The sequence below is a fragment of the Nilaparvata lugens genome, chromosome 5 (assembly GCF_014356525.2).
Source record: "Nilaparvata lugens isolate BPH chromosome 5, ASM1435652v1, whole genome shotgun sequence".
NCBI lineage: Eukaryota > Metazoa > Arthropoda > Insecta > Hemiptera > Delphacidae > Nilaparvata > Nilaparvata lugens.
Window position 1 is genome coordinate 57,204,398 of NC_052508.1, and position 20,705 is coordinate 57,225,102.

Below are 20,705 nucleotides of genomic sequence, written 5' to 3' on the forward strand. Positions count from 1 at the left end.
ATAGATCTTCCAAACCATATTAATTTCACATCGTGAAATTCACAAAATCACAAATCATCCTTATTTCATCATGAACTGGAGAGTAGCATGAGAGAATTTTATTTTCAAAAATTTGAAATCAGAAAACTGAAAATTGTTCATGATATTCTCCACATGGACTAGTCAAGACGTTATTGATTGGAAGTTTCCGTTCGTAAGTCTCAGTAGAATCAATTTTTTCGAACGATTGTTAACCTTCACCCTTGAGCTGCAAATTCAATTTATAAAGTTAATCTTGTGCCCAAAAAAAACAGCCTCTCCTCTACTGAGCCCTATAAGAAACGTGAGAGCACGTTTGACAGGATTCCATTAAAAGCGAGATTTACCCATGAGTATTCTCATCATATCCGTATAATATATAATTCATAATCCTCAGGGAAATCACTGTTCCTTTTTCACAGTTACTTCGCAGATGGTTTCTGGCCATGTATCTACGACAATAAAGTTGCTTTTTACGAGTGTTTTTTGATGGAGGTAGGGTGATCTTGGGATGAAAGACGATTTACACATTCGTTGTATTTTCAAGCACGGAAATCGTAAAACCGCGACCAAGAATTTCTGCACATTCTCGTGTCTGATTCTATTCATAACTTGTGTCTATATCAGATCCAATCGCCTCAATATTTTCAAAACGTCTCCCCTGTAGAATCCTTAGAAAATATAAGTAGTGCAGCCACTATACTATGTTGAAACTAGCAATCATTGCTGCCTCATAACGATCTAGATTTTGAATTGTGAACCTTTCTAAACGTCCAGCTTCCAAAAAATGAACAATTGAAATGCCACCACAGTAACAAAAGCCATGTTGGGGAAAAGTTTTTAAGATTTTGAAATTCAAATATTGCATTCCATACGAGAGACCGTACAAAAATATAGAGTTCAAAGTGTGATGAAAAGATAGCAGAGCCGAGACTCTGTAGCTAAATCAATTATGATCCATATTGATTGTTTCATTGATGGACTAAGTTCATTCATGTATTTAAAATAACTGGAATTCAAAAACAATAAAATTCATTTGAGTTATCATTTATCATAATTTTAAAATATAGTCCATCTTGTTTATAACTAACAGATTAATTCTCGATTCATAAATAGCATTGGAAGTCTGTATATTCAATCCAGTTTTCAAACAAAATCAACCAATTTTATAGTTTTCTTCCATCCTTCGCTGGTTGCTATTTGCAACCAGAAAATTAAGAAATATTCAAAATCAGCTACTCTCTCACAGTCTATTTACGAGACGATCATTAGAGATTTTATTTGCTGTACTCCACAAAGTATTGATTTCAAGTGCTCTAATATAAAGCATGGTTTTCAGCCTCAGGCTCTTTCAACACCGATCCGTTTACATAAGAAGTTTCTCCGCTTTTCCTGGTGATAATCAAGCTGCTAGGCATATCGCTAACAATGGGCTGGCGCTGGCTTCATTTGGTGATGAAGCAAAGATGACTTGTATACGTTTGTCATCCGCCTCATTACAACTCGAATTTCACAGTAAATAAGGCTCTCGCTCGCTCTCCTTTTCCTCGAGTGAAGACTCTCTCACTCACACTCTTCTTGTTGACTTTCTTCCTAATTGACACTCTTCATGTACTTCAGGTTTCACAACGTCTTAAGTCTTCAGCTTCTACTTAGGTGCACAAATGAGAGGAAAGGTTTGATTTCCTGAACTTTGCATCAAGTATTCCATTAATGCGCCCACAAACTACCATAGAAACATACCGTTTTCGTAATCTATGCATAATCAGGTTCGGCGAAAGGTAGACAGATCAACGATGATTAGAAACAATTCCAAACTCCATTTCGTGATCCATAGCAATAGGATAATTTTTTTTAACGATAAAAATGATTCGATTATATTCATTTCTCACTAATAAATGATATCTTATCAGTTCCACTGATCTGATGTAATCATCAACCACTGATCCAATGTATCATACTTTGAGCAGTTCCTCAGTGTTTCAGATGAGCATTATAGAGCTGTGTTTCATGAGCATTGATCTAATAAGCGTTCAAGTGTTTTATAAGCATTCATTTGGATAGGGATTGGTACGATGCGTTCATTTGGGTTTATTCGGATAGGTTCATAGTAATAAAAATTACTTGACAAAATTTATTTTCCTGTAGATATTATATCATCTAATGATAAACTTACATTGCTGATAATTCATCCAGACATCAGAATTATTTTTTCGCGATTCAATTGTAGTATTATTGATTAATTTTTTATTTTGATCAATTTTTCATTTACATTATAATTAAATTGAAAAGAATTGAAATAAATGATGATTACATTGGATATATACACCAAGCAACTCGTTCATAGATATAAGTAAAGCTATATGTAAAGCAGTCCTATAATGTAACGTCGTGATGGTTTAAAGTAATAAAAATTACTTGACAAAATGTATTCTCCTGTAGATATATTAAAGCCTCTCGCTGGAGACTAATGGACCTATATATCCATCCCAGCTAGAAGGTTTGAGCTTCGATTGATGATTGAGCTTTCGAGGCTCGATTGAGATTTATTGTAGGGCTTGATCCCTTTGGCGAGAAAGTGTATTGCGGATGTAATTAATTAATGAACGTTTCCATAGAAACGAACACAGGTTTATCGTCACTCTGTGGCGGTAATGATGGATTCATTCATTTGTCTCTTCATAATCATTATTTGCAATGCTGTTTCAATGATATGTTTTATCAACCGACATAGCAAAAATTGTATCTCTCAATTTATTGATTACAATTGGGAAAATAATAGCATCACCTTGTTGAGCATTATTGCTGTAAAGCTTATCTAATACACTTATGAACTGCTCTAAGTATGATACATTGTTGATGAATGAGTAAATATTTGACACTTAGATTATTAAGATTTGAAAATTCCCCGTTCTATTGACTGCGGTGAAGACCTAAAAAACTAAACTGAAACTTATTATAGTGAAATAATAATCAGCGGTTTTTCATTGAACAATAATCTTGAGATTCTAATGTTTTATCTCTGAATACTATTTTAGGCGACTATTCTCCAAATTTGTTGAACCATTTCTAAGAATTACATGTTCATTTATTAATAGGTACAATAGAAAGCAATAACACACCTGGTTCAGAAATTCCCTTGTTCGTGCCTGATTGATAATCATGGATATTTATCGGCGATTGAGAATGAGCTTAATCAACAAATGGAGATGATGATTGTAACCTTTTCTTTTGATTGTCATACACTACTGGAATACTTGTGATGGATAATAATAATCATTGATTGACATTCATCGATTAATCATAAATTTCATCCACCATTTTCGTATCATTCAAGCATTTAAAGGTTCAGATTTCATGATGAAAAATCTTCATGAAATACTTTTATAAAAGCTATGACGAAAGGAAGATTTTATAATAATGTTTGGTTTCACGAAACATTCTTATTTCTCATATAAACAATTGATTGAAATTAGTATCAATTAATATATTAATTGAGGAAAAGTCACAATGAAAGCCACATTGAGCATTAAATAATAAAACAAGACATTTTCAAGATTTTAGTCAATAATGATATCTTATATCATTGGAAGTGGATTGAAAAGGTTGATAACCATAACTACTCTGTCAAGAACACACCCACTTCAACTCAGATGACATTTGAACATTTCACAACTCCAAAAAGTACGATGGAAAGTCTTGAATTTCCATTGATAATGAGAAATTGCACCAGTGATTATAATTGAGGAGAAAGCACTAAACCAAAAAATGTACTGCTTGAGAACTGCGTTTCTCCTTCTGACTGAAAGGGCCTGAGAAACGCAATTAAAATTCCTGACTCGAACTTTGTTTTATTGAATTCAGTTGCTGGAAAATCGGAATGAGTTCAGTCTTGACAATCGACCAATGTGTCGCCTCAGCTCAAAATGGGTGTGAATTTGTGGAAAAGGATTATTTTTATGGGGAAACATTTCAAGCAGTTTTTTAGTTCTGGCTATAAGAGTTTTTCTCTATGAAGTTTGAACTCCTTATGAGTGACTATTCTATTCAGATGAACTTCAAAGTATATAGTATTATTTTTATATTAGTATAGTATTATATAGAATTAGTGTTTATATTATAGTATCATAGTATTATTTTGAACTATTCAGTTCAAACTACAAAGCAGTTCGGAGGTCTACTGTGATTTTAATAGAATATCAATATCACAGAATGTACTTCATAATCGTGAATACAGGATAAATAAATTCCAATTGCAAACATACAAAATTCGTGGGTTATATAATCAATTCCATCATTCATTCATCATACATCATTCTTTGTCTATCACAAATGTTTTGGGAAGGTAAAAGCTCAATCCAAGAGTTTCTTCTATTCCAATTTGGTATTACCAGTGGGAGATTGCATTGACCTGTAGGATCGTTTAAAATAGAGAATTGAATATAGTTTCCTCCTTTTCAATTATAGCTAAATATCGGGGGACCGTGCTTCGCTCTGGAGTGTGAAAGCATAGAAAATTTGTAACGAAAGATTGAATTTATAGTTAATATTCATTTATTCATTTATTTTCTCAGTCCTACAATTATTTATGAGGTGTTATATGAGTAGGCACGACAGGCTTATTCCGAAAACTATCCCTTTTCAAATATTTATACTACAGTCCAAATCAAAATCTAGGTTAAGCTACTATCACTCATCAAAAAAATCTGGTTTGGCGCACTCTCACAACTTTCCTTGCCGTTATTAGAATTGATCACCTGACGCTAGTGTTCACGCGCATCACAAGTCTACTTATAAACAAAGATCTAAGCCAGCTGGTGACAGGACAATAACGCTGGAGACATACGAGGTATGATATCTCTTCATAGTGAATGATTTAATAGAATCAACAGTTGCCAACAGTTTGCAATTGGATAATCACATTTTCTCGAATTTCGAGCTTAATTTCAATTCTAGGTGAAAATGTTACTCAACATTAATTGTAGAGATTTTTATGCTCAATCTTCTCCACTCGAATTTTTTGTTCAAATTGTATCTGAAGCCTGATAATTGAGAATCTGAAATCCAACTTTGCATAGATGGGGCGGAGCTCCTGAATTTTTACAGATATGAGACTTGTGGCAATTGATAGAGCTCATCAATGACTATTCCAGGCATGAATTTAATCAAAATCGTTGGAACCGTTTTCGAGAAAATCGCGAAAAACCCTGTTTTTGACAACATTTTCGCCATTTTAGCCGCCATCTTGAATTAAATTAATAAAGTCATTCCGTTAATTGGGAGATGAGATATCGTGTACACAGACGCACATACACTCATACACACACACACACACACACACACACACACATACAGACCAATACCCAAAAACCACTTTTTCGGACTCAGGGGACCTTGAAACGTATAGAAATGTAGAAATTGGGGTACCTTAATTTTTTTCGGAAAGCAATACTTTCCTTACCTATGGTAATAGGGCAAGGAAAGTAAAAACAATTCATTCACACTTCAAAAAACAAACACATCATCAAATAATATAGATAGATTTACTACGAATTCCATCTAGAATGATAAACTATGTTTGCTACAATATTTGGTTATATACTATGTACTATTCTACACTAACAGCATATAGTTGGTTACTATTTTGAACTTTCTGAAGTGAACATGTTTTCTAAAAAAAAGAGAAATAAACAAAAATAAGTTTTTCTCGTGAGATCAGCTGAGGAATAACCCACACATGCACTCGCTCACTCACTTTCATTACGGTATCGACAGACGACAAAAATTCCAGCTGTTTTTCCAAGTACGTATCTATCCTTTTAATGTCCTTCAGTTATCCCAGGGTTGAGACCTAGTGCAATCGAATTTTCATATCATGAACCTACTTTGTTTCAAATTTCGGGAGAATCTTTAGAGCCGTTTTCGAGTTCCGGTCACATACAGATATATAAACAGAAATTGCTCGTTTAATAGTAGAGGATAAACGACTCTCTTTATTTGTCAAAATTTTTCTTTTGTATTACATCCTTATTATGAACTCTCTTGGCAAAAAAGAGGTGACTAATGGAATTAAAAAAAAATTCAATAATAAGGAACGGGAGGAGGATATCCATCACACCTCATAAATTTTATCATAAGAGTACCCAATTGATCGAGAGTATGATTAAAAAGTCTTAATAGTAATTATGTCAACAGGAATTCATCGGTATTCCCTGACTTATGATTTCAAATTGGAGTTTCCCAAAAATAAATAGCCAATTGTCTCAAACGCGTTGAGTTTCATTGAGACGTTCAATGTAGTTTTTCACTTTACGATGGCACTTGAAGTTTTCTCTTATCAGGTCTAGCAATTTCTATTCACTTGTCACATCATTTCCGTTAATCAAATACAGGCTACTTATGTATTTCGCACAGAAGTATGGCACTCGAATAGAGATAGTTCGTGACTGAGTTACTCTGTTCGGTTTGTCATACGAGTATAATAGCTTAATCACCGTTGTATTTTGTGTTCAGTTTGTTCCGTGAGAGAAAATACTTTGAACTCCATGGTAAATCACGGGAATGTTTGGTTTTAGAATAGAATATCTATGAATTTCAATTCTAATGTGAGATACAACTCATCTAGTCCAATCAATAACGTGTTTGGATGAAAGCTGTCATTATAACGTTGGATATTCAACATGAAGAGAGGTAGGTGACTTGGGAAACTTTTTGACATGAGAATAAATATATAATATAATATTACTATCAACTAATCGTCCACAATCATGCTGAATCCTATTTTAGAACAATAAATAACATTTAGCAATGGATTGTGATCATACAAGATCCAACAATAAATGCGATTTATTCTCTTGCTGAGGCTGCCCATGATAATAGGGAAGGTAGCAGACATATGCTTTGGTAAAGAGAGGGGAGATGATGAGAAATAAATCTATCTACTTCTTCAGATGAGTTACAAACCATCAAAAAGTTATTTTAAAAGTCATGAAGTTGACCATCCTTGGAAACGCCGTATCAAGGGCACTTAATTTAGTAGATTTTAATCACAGCCTCCTGTAGTCGAAAAAAAGAATAAATTGTGTGGTTAACTGTATCGGTATAATATACTGTGAGAATGGAAGTGGTAGTTTTCTAAATCTACTTTATTATCATGATAATAATTTTTAGTATTTTGCATAATCAAATATTCATTTTAATACATAGCCTAACAAATTATTTTATATGCAATGCTATTTCTACACTGTATACTTTATTATTCTTTTTTTTTATTTTAGTCATCGTTGTATAAATAAATAAATACTTGAAATTAGCCTATTTTCGCTTCTCCCCCGCAGAATGACTTTATGCATGATGAGAGTACCCAGAAATTAATCATCCCTTGATATTTATTTATTTTATCTATTATACAGAACACTATAACCATAATGTCTGCTCCTGTCTGCTCCTGTGCGGATGCTATGTCTGCTAATGTCTGCTCTTGTATGCGAAAATAATTTCTCGTGAAATTATTTGCATACAGAATTATTTTCGCTAAGATTTATTGGTGCAATGGCATGTTCTGTTAGGTCTATACACAGTTTCTCTTTATTATTATTAGATTAGGTATATTGTTTTTTTTTTATTATTATTGAATGGTCAGCCACTTTGTTCTTTCATTTTTGTTCATCTGTTATACTAATTTTCTTTTACTTTTGCTATTCTGTTAATTTCTGTTTGGCTGTTTGTATTTTGAATTGGGTACTGTACGATATAGACATTTTATTTTTATTTCTATTTTTACTTTTACTTCTATTGTCAACATATTATTTCATTTTCTTTTTTGCATTTTTTGTGATTATTGTTTGTGATTTCTTTGCGAGAATAAAGTTATTATTATTAATAATATATTATGACCACGTAGGAAAAACTGGGCTGAACCTATACCATGTCTCTCCAAAACTTTGATGAAAAACTAATGTTGTTCAAAGTATGATTAGGTTATAAAATCAAACATTGCAACTGAATTTTTGGTCCAGGAAAATTTGAAAATTTAAAAGGTTCACGTGAGAAACAGAATGAATGATAACAATAAATAAAAAACTTGAGAAATATTGCACTTATTTGAAAAATTCAAACACAAAATCACAAACATACTCAAGCTGGGTATATTTTATCAGTTGTTTAAAATAGGTATGTCATTATACAATATCCATGAGAGAAATCTCAGAATAATTCATATTTTTTATTCTGACATCATTGCAAACTACTGAAGGGTATTAGACAAATTTCAGTTTGGGTTCAAGTTAAGTTGACGTTTTTGGTTAAATATATACAGGAAATATGAAATCCTCACCCCATTCATATTATTCCGATAGCTATAAAAACGCAAACTTACAACATTCCAACCTTCAACACACTAGCTTCTCAATGTATAATTAGATTTAGAACGTGAAACTAGATATTCATTATAGCACGTAGGAGATAGAATAATTTAGCCCATTCATGGATTCGTGTATAGTTTATTTCACGCTTGTAGTTCACAAACCTCAAAATAATATGGTTTGAAAATGTTTAGCAATACGAATTTAGTTAGTATTAGTCATGGTTCATTGAAAATATGAATGAGAATAGTATTCATTCAAACCTAATGGCTTCATTTTTTCACAGTTCTTGGCGTTGTATTCTACACTATTTCTACACTTTTGATACTCTCAACTGCTGATGAAGATACACAACATGGAGAAATTGAGAAAATGAATAGTTCAAGCGGAGAGCTACATGGAGCTGGACAAGCATTGCAGGCATTTGTCTCCAAGAAAAAATCTTTCAAACATATACAATCAAGATTGGATTCAGAAAATGAAGAAGTTGAATATGTTTTCAGAAAAGGCGAGAGTACTGATGTAGAACCGTCCTGTAAGATTGGCCAGTTCTACAAGATCAGATACCCTGGCTCATGCAATATGTATTACCAGTGTAATAATGGCACACTCACAGTTGAAAAGTGTTATCCTACACGGAATTTCGATGTGATAACTCATTCGTGTAGATTCTATTGGTATGTTGACTGTAGTCTGATTGACCCTACAACAACTTCAATTAGTGTACCTTCAAGTACCACCCCTCTCACAACAATGTCCATTTCAACAACTCTTTCTTCTAATGTGACATCTTCTCCAAATTCAACAATTTCGATTGGTACAACAACCACACGTCCTGCAACAACAACGTCGACTTCATCAACAGCATCAAGTCCAACAACAACAACAACATCAAGTCCAACAACAACTTCGACTACAACAACATCAAGTCCAACAACAACTTCGACTACAACAACATCAAGTCCAACAACAACAACTTCGACTACAACAACATCAACTTCGACAACAGAAAAGTCTACAACAACACCAAGTACAACAAGCTCAACTACAAGTCTGACAACAACCACTCCTACAACAAAAACAACCTCAAAACCATCAACCACTCCATCTATCGAGCCACGCTGCTCTCTGGGACAGTACTACAAGATCAGGTACCCAGGAGATTGCTCAAAGTACTACTTCTGTTATAATGGCTCTCTCACTGTCAGAAGGTGCATATTCCCACTAAAATTTGATGCAATTCGAGAGGAATGTCGTCTCTTTTTCTTCGTGGACTGCAGCATTGACTCTGTTACAACAACAACAACCAATCTTCCTCAAACAACAACAACAACTAAACCAACAACCACTGCTCGCCCAGACACCACTACTACCAGTACTACCACCACCACAACAACAACAACATCAACAACCACCACAGAGAAAGTGGATCCCTCAACAGCTAATCCCATCTGTGCTAAAGGAGACAACTATGTGAAGCGATATCCCAAAGACTGTCACAAGTATTATCAATGTGTTAATGGTGAATTATCTGTTGAAACTTGTTTTTGGTGGTATAATTTTGATGTAATTACTGAAAGTTGCAGACCATATTACCAAGTAGATTGCAGTATAATGGAGATTACAACAGTGCCAACTACATCAACCAGTACAACACCGGCAGGGCCCACCACTCAGAAGCCAGTCAAGTGTGAATCAAATGAGCAATTCAACTACCCTGACTTTACAAACTGTCGCAAATATTATGAATGCAGCTTTGGTGTTGTAACCCTGAAAGAGTGTGCTGTACCTTTTCTATTTGATGGTCCCACAAGGAAATGTGCTATTTTCTATATTGCCATATGTCAAACTAGCGAAGTTCTCTTGAGAGAAGTCTCATCGACTGGAGAGATTCCACAGCTGGATGATATTGAGTATGATTCAGTGGAGAAAGTTGGCGATTCAACTTTCCCCCAGAGTAGAAAACTTTTGGAAGTAGACGATATTAACAAACAACCATCTTGTATGCCTGGTCAGTACTTCAAAGAACCTTTCCCAGACAATTGTAATCTCTATTATGAGTGTAATAATGGGACAATACAGTTGAAATCATGTGGCCTATTCAGAAATTTTGATGTAGTTTCCAAGTCTTGTACATTTTTGATAACAGCAGTATGTTATGAGCCAGAAGAGCCAACAGTGTCAACTGACACTAGCACACCACCTACTTCTACTCCAACTACTACTACTACTCTAACTACTACTACTACCACTACCACATCGATCCCCATTACTACATCAGTAATTACAAGCACCACAGTTGAATCTCCAACAACAAAAGCTGATGATAAGCCCACCTGTAGAAAGGGAAAGAATTTCAAGGTGAAATACCCTGGAACTTGTAACAAATATTACAAGTGTAGTGATGGCAAACTGACTGTGGAAGAATGTTTTATTTTTTTCTATTTTGATGAGGAGTATGAGAAATGTAGAGTCTACTGGTTTGTTGAGTGTGATTGGAGTCCCACAACTGCTCCACCCACAACAGTAACCACCTCCACGACAACTACAACCACAACTGAAAAGCCATTGCTTTGTGGACCTACTGAGAACACCAACTATCCAGACCCTAGAAACTGTAAGAAATATTTCCATTGTGAGTATGGAGTAGTATATAACATGACATGTGCCAGTGTACTATTATTCGATAGTGTCACAAGAAAATGTGCTTTGTTCTATTTAGTAACCTGTGCAAAACCAGAGGAAGATGGGCTGTACTTGGGAAGCTCCTCCGAATTTGACATTGATGATTTGGAAGATTATGATGCGTTAAGGAATCATGAGGACAGAAAGGTGATGTTGCCTTTCAGGGAAAGGAATACCTTGGAGAATTATCCACCACAGTTATCAAGTGAAAGTAGAGCAGCAATCATTGAATCTATTCTCAGACCGATCAGTTTTGAAACGCAACAGAGGATTGATGCAGAAGTACCATCCTGTAAGAAGGGACACAACTTTTTGAGCCACTTCCCATATGACTGCCAGAAATATTATAAATGCGAAGATGGTGAATTAACAGTTGAGACATGCGCTTCTTTTTATAGGTTTGATTATGTGGCTAAATTATGCAGATTCTATTGGTATGTTGTTTGTGAAACAATCCCTTTACCAGTTACAACTGAACTCCCAAATACAACTACTACTGATCTCCCAGTTACAACTACTACAACAGAACTTATCACGACTGATGCATCAACGCCAACATCATCTTGTAGACCAGGACAATTCTACAGACGACGTCATCCTAAGTACTGTGATCGATTTTATGAGTGTAAGAATGGAAATATTACATTGGAATCTTGTCCATTCTTACAAAATTATGATGCAATTACACAGATGTGTCTTCTTGTGTGGCTGGTTGATTGCAACGCCAGTGACCCAATCACAACTCCAGAATATGTTCCAACCACTACTACTACTACTACTACAACTACAACTCCTATTACAACAGAAATTGTTCCAACATCAACTACCAGCCCTGTTTGTACTGTTGGACAGTTCTACAAGAAGCGTCATCCGATATTCTGCAACAAATATTATGAATGTAACAATGGCTCCATTACACTGCTATCTTGCTATTACTTGAGAAACTTCGACAAAAAACTCGAGCAATGTCGATTTTATTGGCTGGTAGATTGCAGAGATTCTGATCCAATCACATTGCCTCCACCACCACCAACAACAACAACAACTCCAAACACCACACCAACTCAAGACACCTCCCCAACAACCAGACTGACCACTCCAACCAGTTCCACCACACCCTCTGGACCCATTTGCGGAATCGGAATGTATTACAAGTCAAGATACCCCAGCGACTGTAAAAAGTACTATGACTGTGAGAACGGTGTGTTGACCGTTCAGAGTTGTTCCATTTTCATGAGCTTCGACTCAATCTCTCAGACATGTAGATTCACCATATATGTTGATTGTGATGACTCGAGAAGGGAATTACTCTAACTTGACCATTTTTATGAGCAGGTATTGTTTCCCTATTGTTAGTGTCAATAAATCACCATATATATGTTGATTGTGATGACTCGAAAAGGAAATTACTTTAATTTGAACAATTTTCTATGAACAGGTATTGTTTGCCTATTGTTAGTGTCAATAAATACTCTCTGTCTTGAGTGAATAACGTGAATTCAATCGAATTTGATGAACACAAGAGTTGTAATGGAGTGAAAATAAGACTATTCATGCTCTTTATTGGTACTATTTTGGAATAGCCAACTGTGGTAGCTGATTTTTTTCCTTCTTCAATTGTGAATATTATGTTGATATGCCGCTTCAATATAGTATAGACTCGAACATAATTCATCACAATGAAATCTTCATAAAATCGAAATAACAAATAATCCGTGGATGAATTTTGCAGTTGTTACTAAGATACTTGAACCTTGAATATTCAATACTCATGATTGATGTAAATTAAACGTTCTACAGTCTATGCTTTGTTTATTTCTTGTTCAAGAAAAATTGTTTCTTATTTCAAACAAGTTCATAATATACTGTATAGTGTTTTACCCATAACAAAAATTATTTCCCTTTGTACTCAATCATCAGGCAAGGAATTGAGCTGCATACAGACATTTGCGCCACGAATACGCGCATTTCGCTTTTCATCAGCTGATTATAACTATATTTGTGCCAAAACAGGAAGTTACATATACGCTTAACTTCAGCTCATTAAATCAATGTGAAATGGGAAATCAAAAAATGCTCTTGGCGCATAAGTCTGTACGCAGCTTGAGAAAATCCTTCGTGATAGCCTACGTCTCAATATTCTCAATATTTATGTTGTATATGTAGGAAGTAAGTCACTTATCAATGAAATCTGATTTCGATTAATGATGCAGTCTCACCAAGAATAAAACTTTTATTTAATTTATCAATGGTCTTTTTTTTCATTCCGAATGTTGATGAGGAACCATTGCCAACACCTACAATCTGAAGGCTGTTCCACTTCAAACTGTCTATCCATTTCAAGAATTCAAAGTCATTTTTCTATTTATAGGTGTGTGCTCATGTTTTATGAAGTGTTTCGATACTAGAATGATTGAGCTTGAAAAGTTTATACAGTTATCTCATTAAATTTAAACTCAATTCTTGTCATAGATGAGGGTCTACTCCAACAGCAATTTTTCGACAGTAATAAGGATAATTTCACCAAAAACTTACTATACTCTAAATACTTTTCAGAAATCACGCAAAATTACTATCAAAAAACTTATCATACTCTTAATACTTTAAAGAAACGGCGCAAAATTTACTATCTGATCACTTGGTACTTGATCAAATTATTTATGTTCAATATCTGTTTTTGATTACAATTTATTGATATCATGTAGTAGCCTACATTATCTAGTGTGATGATTTAGATTCAACCATCATTAGCGATCATTCTTTTTTAAAGGAAAAAAAGGTTTATTTCATGGAGATAGTCTGGAAAAATGATATACAAGATATTTCAATCAATATTTCTGATGCACTATTATAGCTGAGAGGTTTTAGGCAAATCCATTGATAAAACAACTCTGTACTGTTCAATGGTTTGAACCGAAATTATAATTCCGTATTCTAATTTATTATTTCTGAAGTCCATCATCAAAAGTACAATAATTCCATGTATTATTAAAAAAAACAGATTGTCACTATACTTATTCAATGTACGAGTAAGTCATTATTAATGACTAAGTTATACTGTCTCATGTCAGAGACAAGTTTTTCCGCTAAGAGAGCTGCCTACATCACCTCTAGGCTTGTGCGTGGGTAATGAGACGGATGATGGGAGAAATTTATGTATTTATGTATTGAGATGAGTGGACTTACAGGTGATGATGGGAGAAATTTATGTATTTATGTATTGAGATGAGTGGACTTACAGGTTTAGAGTGGCTCTGGTCCTATCAGTAAGCAATTTTGAACATATATTCGGTTCCAAGTGAACAACGCAATTAGAAAGCGCATAAGTTGTAACTTCAACGACCACTGAATCTATAATGTTATCAACAATCCAGGATAAAGTTAACAAAGCATATATTTAATTAATAAAAGCAAACTAGAAAAATTGAACTAGAATTTGAAAAACACTTATGGAGTGAAAATGCACTTACATTGGTAGTGACGATCGTTTCGTCTATTTCTAGCTCAATTTTTCTAGTTTGCTTTTATTAATTCAATATATGCTTTGTTCACTTTATCCTGGTTTGTTGATTGTTTCAGACTGTACAGTCTGATGATGACCAGCAACTGGTCGAAACGATCGTCACTACCAATGTAAGTTATGAATTTTCACTCCATAAGTGTTTTTCAAATTCTAGTTTAATTGTAATAGTGAAAAAGTATGGATATGCAAAATCACGCCGAAAGAAAAATTGACTTGAATGGAGCATACTCACAACTTAAATTTGCTTTTATAACTCAACAAGTTCGTCTGAAATCCAAATATATATTTTCTAATCCTCTATTTGGCGTCTGGAATCTTCAAAACATGTGAGTACTGATGTAAGTCACATCATACTACATTAGATCATAATATTAAATTATTAAATTGAAAGGAAATAACACATAATTCCTATTCAACATTATTAAATTATTTTTTTCAAAAACAGGATAGGCGAGTATTAACGAGGGAAAGACAGTGGTATTTTTTAATCTTTCGAAAGAGATATTCAATCTATGACCCGACAACAAGAACAGTAATATTGTCATCACCAGCTTAATATGGTACAATGAAAAATGATACTACACTATCAGAGACTATGTGGATATTATTAATGTTGAATAACTTATTAATCATTAACTTACAATAACTTGATATTGAAGTTCAGAGGCAACACGACATTAGTCGTATTATAGTGAGCAACTGAAAAATTAAATCAGATTACAGTGCATCTTCCATGAAACTTTCTATTTTCCATCCATGGAATACTCCATATCACTATTCATAAATTGCAATTGGAAAATTTGTATGATTATTGAAGCCAATGAGCTACTCATTGTTGGAGATGCCGTAGTCGAATGGATTAGATGCTGGCTTTATAATTCAGAGGCCCGGGTTCAAATTCCGGCCTTAACGAAATATTTTTCTCGGGCCACTCCCGTGCTTCGGATGGACACGTTGGTTCGTCAGTCCCGGCTGCCTAAAAAGCAATAGTTAGGTCATGTCAAAGGCCCTGAAATTGATCAGTTGCGGCCTGAAAATTCTGACACCAGACCTGAGCCAGCCAGGTTACTCGATATTATTATTATATTCCTTGATAGCATACAATTTCAAAGCGTTCATTCATTCAGATTCTTCGAAAACAGAATATGTAGGTTGGTGACGTAATGGGTTACGTAGTCACTCGAGCCTACTGGCCTGTTCTAATGCGATAGCCAAAATGTTTGATAATTCCCTACTTTGAGTGTAACATGAATAGCGTTTCACGGCCGACGCTCACCATGACGAGAGGCTTTGACTGAGGATTAAGACAAAATCTAATTAATCTTTGGGATCATCCGAGTGACGTAGAAGGGTTGTTGGTAACTCCCGATTTGAGGGAGTTTCTCACGAAACATCATCTCCAAAAATGTGGCAAGATTTTGGTTATTACTGAGGCCTGGAAATTATACCCACCCATAGATTCTTGACTCCAATCAATTGAAAATATTATACAAGTTAAGTAGATAGGAATAAAACGTCTCATTCAAACTCAGACAAAGAATGATTGTTTATTTAATCAACATCATAATCTTAGCTGTCTCCTTAGAGATAGTAAAGACTGGAGGGGGGTAGTTACGGAAGCCTCAGCTGACGTCTTTCACTATCTCTATGGAGACAGCTAAGATTATGATGTTGATTAAATAAACAATCATTCTTTGTCTGAGTTTGAATAAGACGTTTTATTCCTATCTACTTAACTGGTGCCGAAACCAAAATATTATCTAGTATTTTTAGTTGAAGTTAATAGGAATTTTCGGATAGATTTTGAAAATGCCAAGGAGGAAAAAGGAAATTGCATCAAATATTGAAATTACCAGGAAAGAACCACCACTTATGGACGTGAAATGTCTCATGAATTTGATCGGATCAATTCAGGAGTTCCAAGGAGAGGTAAAAGAACTTAGTCTATTCTTGGAGAGAATGGATGCCATCCATTCTCAAATTATTGACAGCAATTTTGATGAATTAACAACTACAAAACTGCATTCGTTTTTCTTGTCTAGAATAAGTACATCAATTATGGTTGATTTGGGTGTATCGTTCAGTTCATCTTGGGAGAATGTTAAAAAAGCCCTTAAAGAACGTTATGCAGGTGCAAGGAAATCAGTCTCTGCAATGGCAATGAGAGTGTTGGAATTGAATCGTGATTTGGGAGAGTCAATTGGTAGTTTTGCCAATCGGTTATCGCAATTGGTTAAAGAATTGAAATCGAAAGTTTTAGATTCGTGTAATACTAAAGAGGAAGGGGTATGGAGAAATAAAATCTATGAAGAGTTATCAATGGAAGTTTTGTTAAGAGCAGCTTCGGAGCGAGTATGTACGAGTGTGAAAATTGCAAAACCTCAGTCTTTAGAAGAGACTATTCAAATTGTCAAAGATGAGGAGTCTTATTGGAAAGAAGCTAGTCATAGACACTCAAATTGGAGAGTGGTTGAGAATAAGAGAAGATATTCACTTAATAGTAGAACCTCTCCTGTTTATGGTAACAGATCGAACCAGAAATGGAGAACTGATGTAAAGGGATTGGTTACTAATGGGAAAGGAAATAGAAAGGAAAGAGAAGGGAAATTAGCACGAAACGAGTGTTGGGAGTGTAGGGAAGAAGGGCATTTTGCCAGAGAATGTCCTTACATTTATAGAAAGGAAGTTACCCCAAAAAAGAATTTTGGAAGAAGAGAAGTCAATGCTTTGAGGAGGAAGGAAAATCGCAAAAAAAATTTGGAAGGTAGTTCTGATGGAGAGAGTTCAACTCACTCCTCAGATAGTGAAAATAGCTGTTACCGTTATAAAAGTCAATATCGAGAGAAAAATGAAAAAGACTGGCCTGAATTGAAGGAAAATAAATCAACCAAATTATCGACAAAGAAAGGTAGGAATAAAGATTGAGGATTTCGGATGAGGAATATAGGTAGCAAGGAACAAAAAGTGGATTGCAAAAAAGGAGAGCTACCTATATTTTATGTGAAGAGTTGGGATGTTTATTGCTTGTATGATACAGGATCGGACAGTACAATAATTTCGGAAGAAGCATTAATAAAAATTGATCATAGTTTGAAAATAGAAGGGTGTTCTTGTGAAATGTTAACTTTGACAGGAAGAAAAGCTTTAAAAGGGGAAGTAGATTTAAATCTGTTTGGATTGATTGGTTTTAAAAAAATTATGAGAGTTCATGTATCAACAGAAATAATGAACAACAAATATGATGTGATAATTGGTTGTGATATGATGAGAGATCTTGGAGCTGCTCCTATCAATATAAATGGTCAATGGATAATCAAGTTGGGGGATAGAAATTATAAATCGAAAAATTCAATTGCTAAAGAAAAACATTTACTAATGGGTTCCATTGTGAGAGGAAATTGTAATGAACAATTTATAGACAAGGAAAAAGAAAAATTAGCATTCTATATGCTGGAAAAGTATAAGGACACTTTATATAATGAAGGAGAGAGTCTGACAACAACAGGGAGAGTTCAGCACTCAATTCAATTAAAGTCATCAAAACCAATATTTATAAAAGCCAGAAGGTATCCACATGCAATGAAAAAAATCATTAGAGAACACATTAAGGATATGCTAGAACAGGGCATTATAAAAAAGTCTATCTCTCCATTTTGTAATTCATTATGGGTTGTACCAAAAAAGTCTTCCCCTGGAGAACCGCCAAAACATAGGGTGGTTGTAGATTTCAGAGTTTTAAATGATCAAACAGAGTTGGAGAGATATCCCCTTCCAAGGCTAGAGGATATGATTGACAGAATGCACGGAGCTAAAGTTTTCAGCACTCTGGATCTAAAGTCGGGATACCATCAAATAAGAATGAATCCAAGGGACATGGAGAAGACAGCATTTAGCTTTGAGAGAGGACATTATGAATTTACAAGGATGCCTTTTGGGTTGAAAAACGCAGTACCAACGTTTCAAAGGCTGATGGATGAGTTTTTAGAAGACATAAATGAAGAAGCAATACAAATCTACATGGATGATATCATTTTGTTCAGCAAGAATCTCGAAGATCATAAAGCACATCTCACACAGTTATTTGAAAGAATAAGGAAGTTTGGCCTTAAGCTGTCAAAGGAAAAAACTAACTTGTGTCAATCTGAAGTGAAATTCATGGGTCATGTGATTTCGGAAAGTGGAGTTCGTCCTGACAGCCAGAAAATTAGTGCAATAAAAGACATTCCAATTCCAAAGAATTTGAAAGAGATAAAAACATTTTTAGGCATGGTCGGCTATTATAGAAAATTCATTCACAAATTTGCACAGATGACTGAACCATTAACAAACTTATTAAAAAGAGGTGTGAAGTTCCACATATCATCAGATGTTATCCAAGCAGTTGAAAAGTGTAAAGAAGCAATTTGTTCAACGCCTATACTTCAGTTTCCAGATCTTCAACAACCCTTTACATTAACAACAGATGCTAGTGGGGAAGCAATAGGAGGTGTACTATCCCAAAATGAGAAACCGGTTGCTTTTGCAAGCAGGAAACTTACTCCGGCCGAGAGGCGTTATAGTACAATTGAAAGGGAATTTCTTGCTATTGTATGGTGTGTTGAAAATTTTAGACCATACCTTTACGGAAATGAATTTGTGCTAAGAACAGATCACATGCCACTTTTATGGATGAATAAGCTGAAAGAAACATCCGCCAGGATAGCCAAGTGGAAAGAAAAATTGGCTGTTTACTCATTCAAAATTCAACACATTAAAGGAGTAGATAATGTAGTTGCTGATTGTTTATCTCGGAATATAAATCCTCTACAAGTGAAGCAAATTAATTTGGAAGTGATGGAAAATTGCATTATAAATGATAAACGTAATCAAATAATTCTTGAAAGACAAAACTTTGGAGGTATAACAAAAACTACCCATCGTTATGGCCCAATTCATACTTATACAATTACAATTGGCCCTCAGGCGACAGATGATGAACTGAAACATACAATAAAGCAGTTGATGGTAAGGGGGAAAGTTTATTTTATATTTTCCAAGGAAAAAGATTTTATTGATAAAATTAAGAGCTTTCATAAAGATGAATGCTGGGACTCAAAAATACACTTGATAATTTGTGATAGACAAGTTAAAACAGTTGAAGATAGAAGAGAGCAACAAGAAGTTGTAGAACAATATCACATTGGAAGGACCAACCATAGAGGGGAAAAGGAAACGTTGCAACACCTGAAACGGCAGTATTATTGGCTGAATATGGCCAAAACAATAAGAAATGTGCTGGGAAAGTGTGCAGCATGCAATATAGCAAAATATGACAGAAAGCCTTACAAGACGCCTCAGATGGTCACACCTACTCCCGCAAGACCAGCAGAAATAATTCAAGTTGACATTTTCTATTACAATAAACTGAAGTATCTTACTACAATCGATTGTTTTACAAGGCTTGCTTCTGCATGGATTTTAAGGAATAAAACGTCTCATTCAAACTCAGACAAAGAATGATTGTTTATTTAATCAACATCATAATCTTAGCTGTCTCCATAGAGATAGTGAAAGACGTCAGCTGAGGCTTCCGTAACTTACATTCAAATTATGATTCTAAAATTGGTTGGAACAATTTTCAACCGTAGGAAATTCCGAAAGCAGTCTGTACTATTAGTCAACAAAATAATTGACGTGATAAACTGAATTCCAATTCCAACCCCTACTTGTAAGTCATGAGTATATAAGTGAGAAACAATCCATCTGATAAGTTACCTCACTTACTCGTTGACCAAACGCAGTAAGGTCTATGTTTTAACTCTGATTTTATTTTGAATGTATGTATGTAACGCAATTACGGCCAAACGCGTACATAGAATTCAATGAGATATGGCAGGAATTTTCCTTTTTCAACTGTGCGTCGATGTATACACAAGGTTTTTTTGAAATTTTGCATTTCAATGATAATATGAAAAGAAAAGGAATTCCTCCATACTCCGATATCACTATATATCATCTACTCTGAAAATAGGATTAATCAGACTATAGAATTATTCATAATCAATCAGCTGACAAGTGGATTACACAGATGTCTGGAGAAGCCGTGTCTATTTCTATGAGGTTTCTATAGTTTTTCT

General features: G+C 34.6%; 2 protein-coding genes across 2 annotated transcripts in view; one reads left to right on the top strand and one right to left on the bottom strand.

The window, feature by feature from the left end:
- Positions 1-20,705, bottom strand: part of LOC111064632 (thyrostimulin alpha-2 subunit) — a 91,877-nt gene that overhangs the window by 41,854 nt on the left and 29,318 nt on the right. The window lies entirely within an intron of this gene.
- LOC111064633 (chitin-binding domain protein cbd-1-like) lies at positions 6,387-13,315 on the top strand. Its single transcript, XM_039428855.1, has 2 exons — positions 6,387-6,708; positions 8,668-13,315. Exons 1-2 carry the CDS (start codon positions 6,699-6,701, stop codon positions 12,378-12,380), a joined length of 3,723 nt encoding a protein of 1,240 aa, XP_039284789.1. The 5' UTR covers positions 6,387-6,698; the 3' UTR covers positions 12,381-13,315.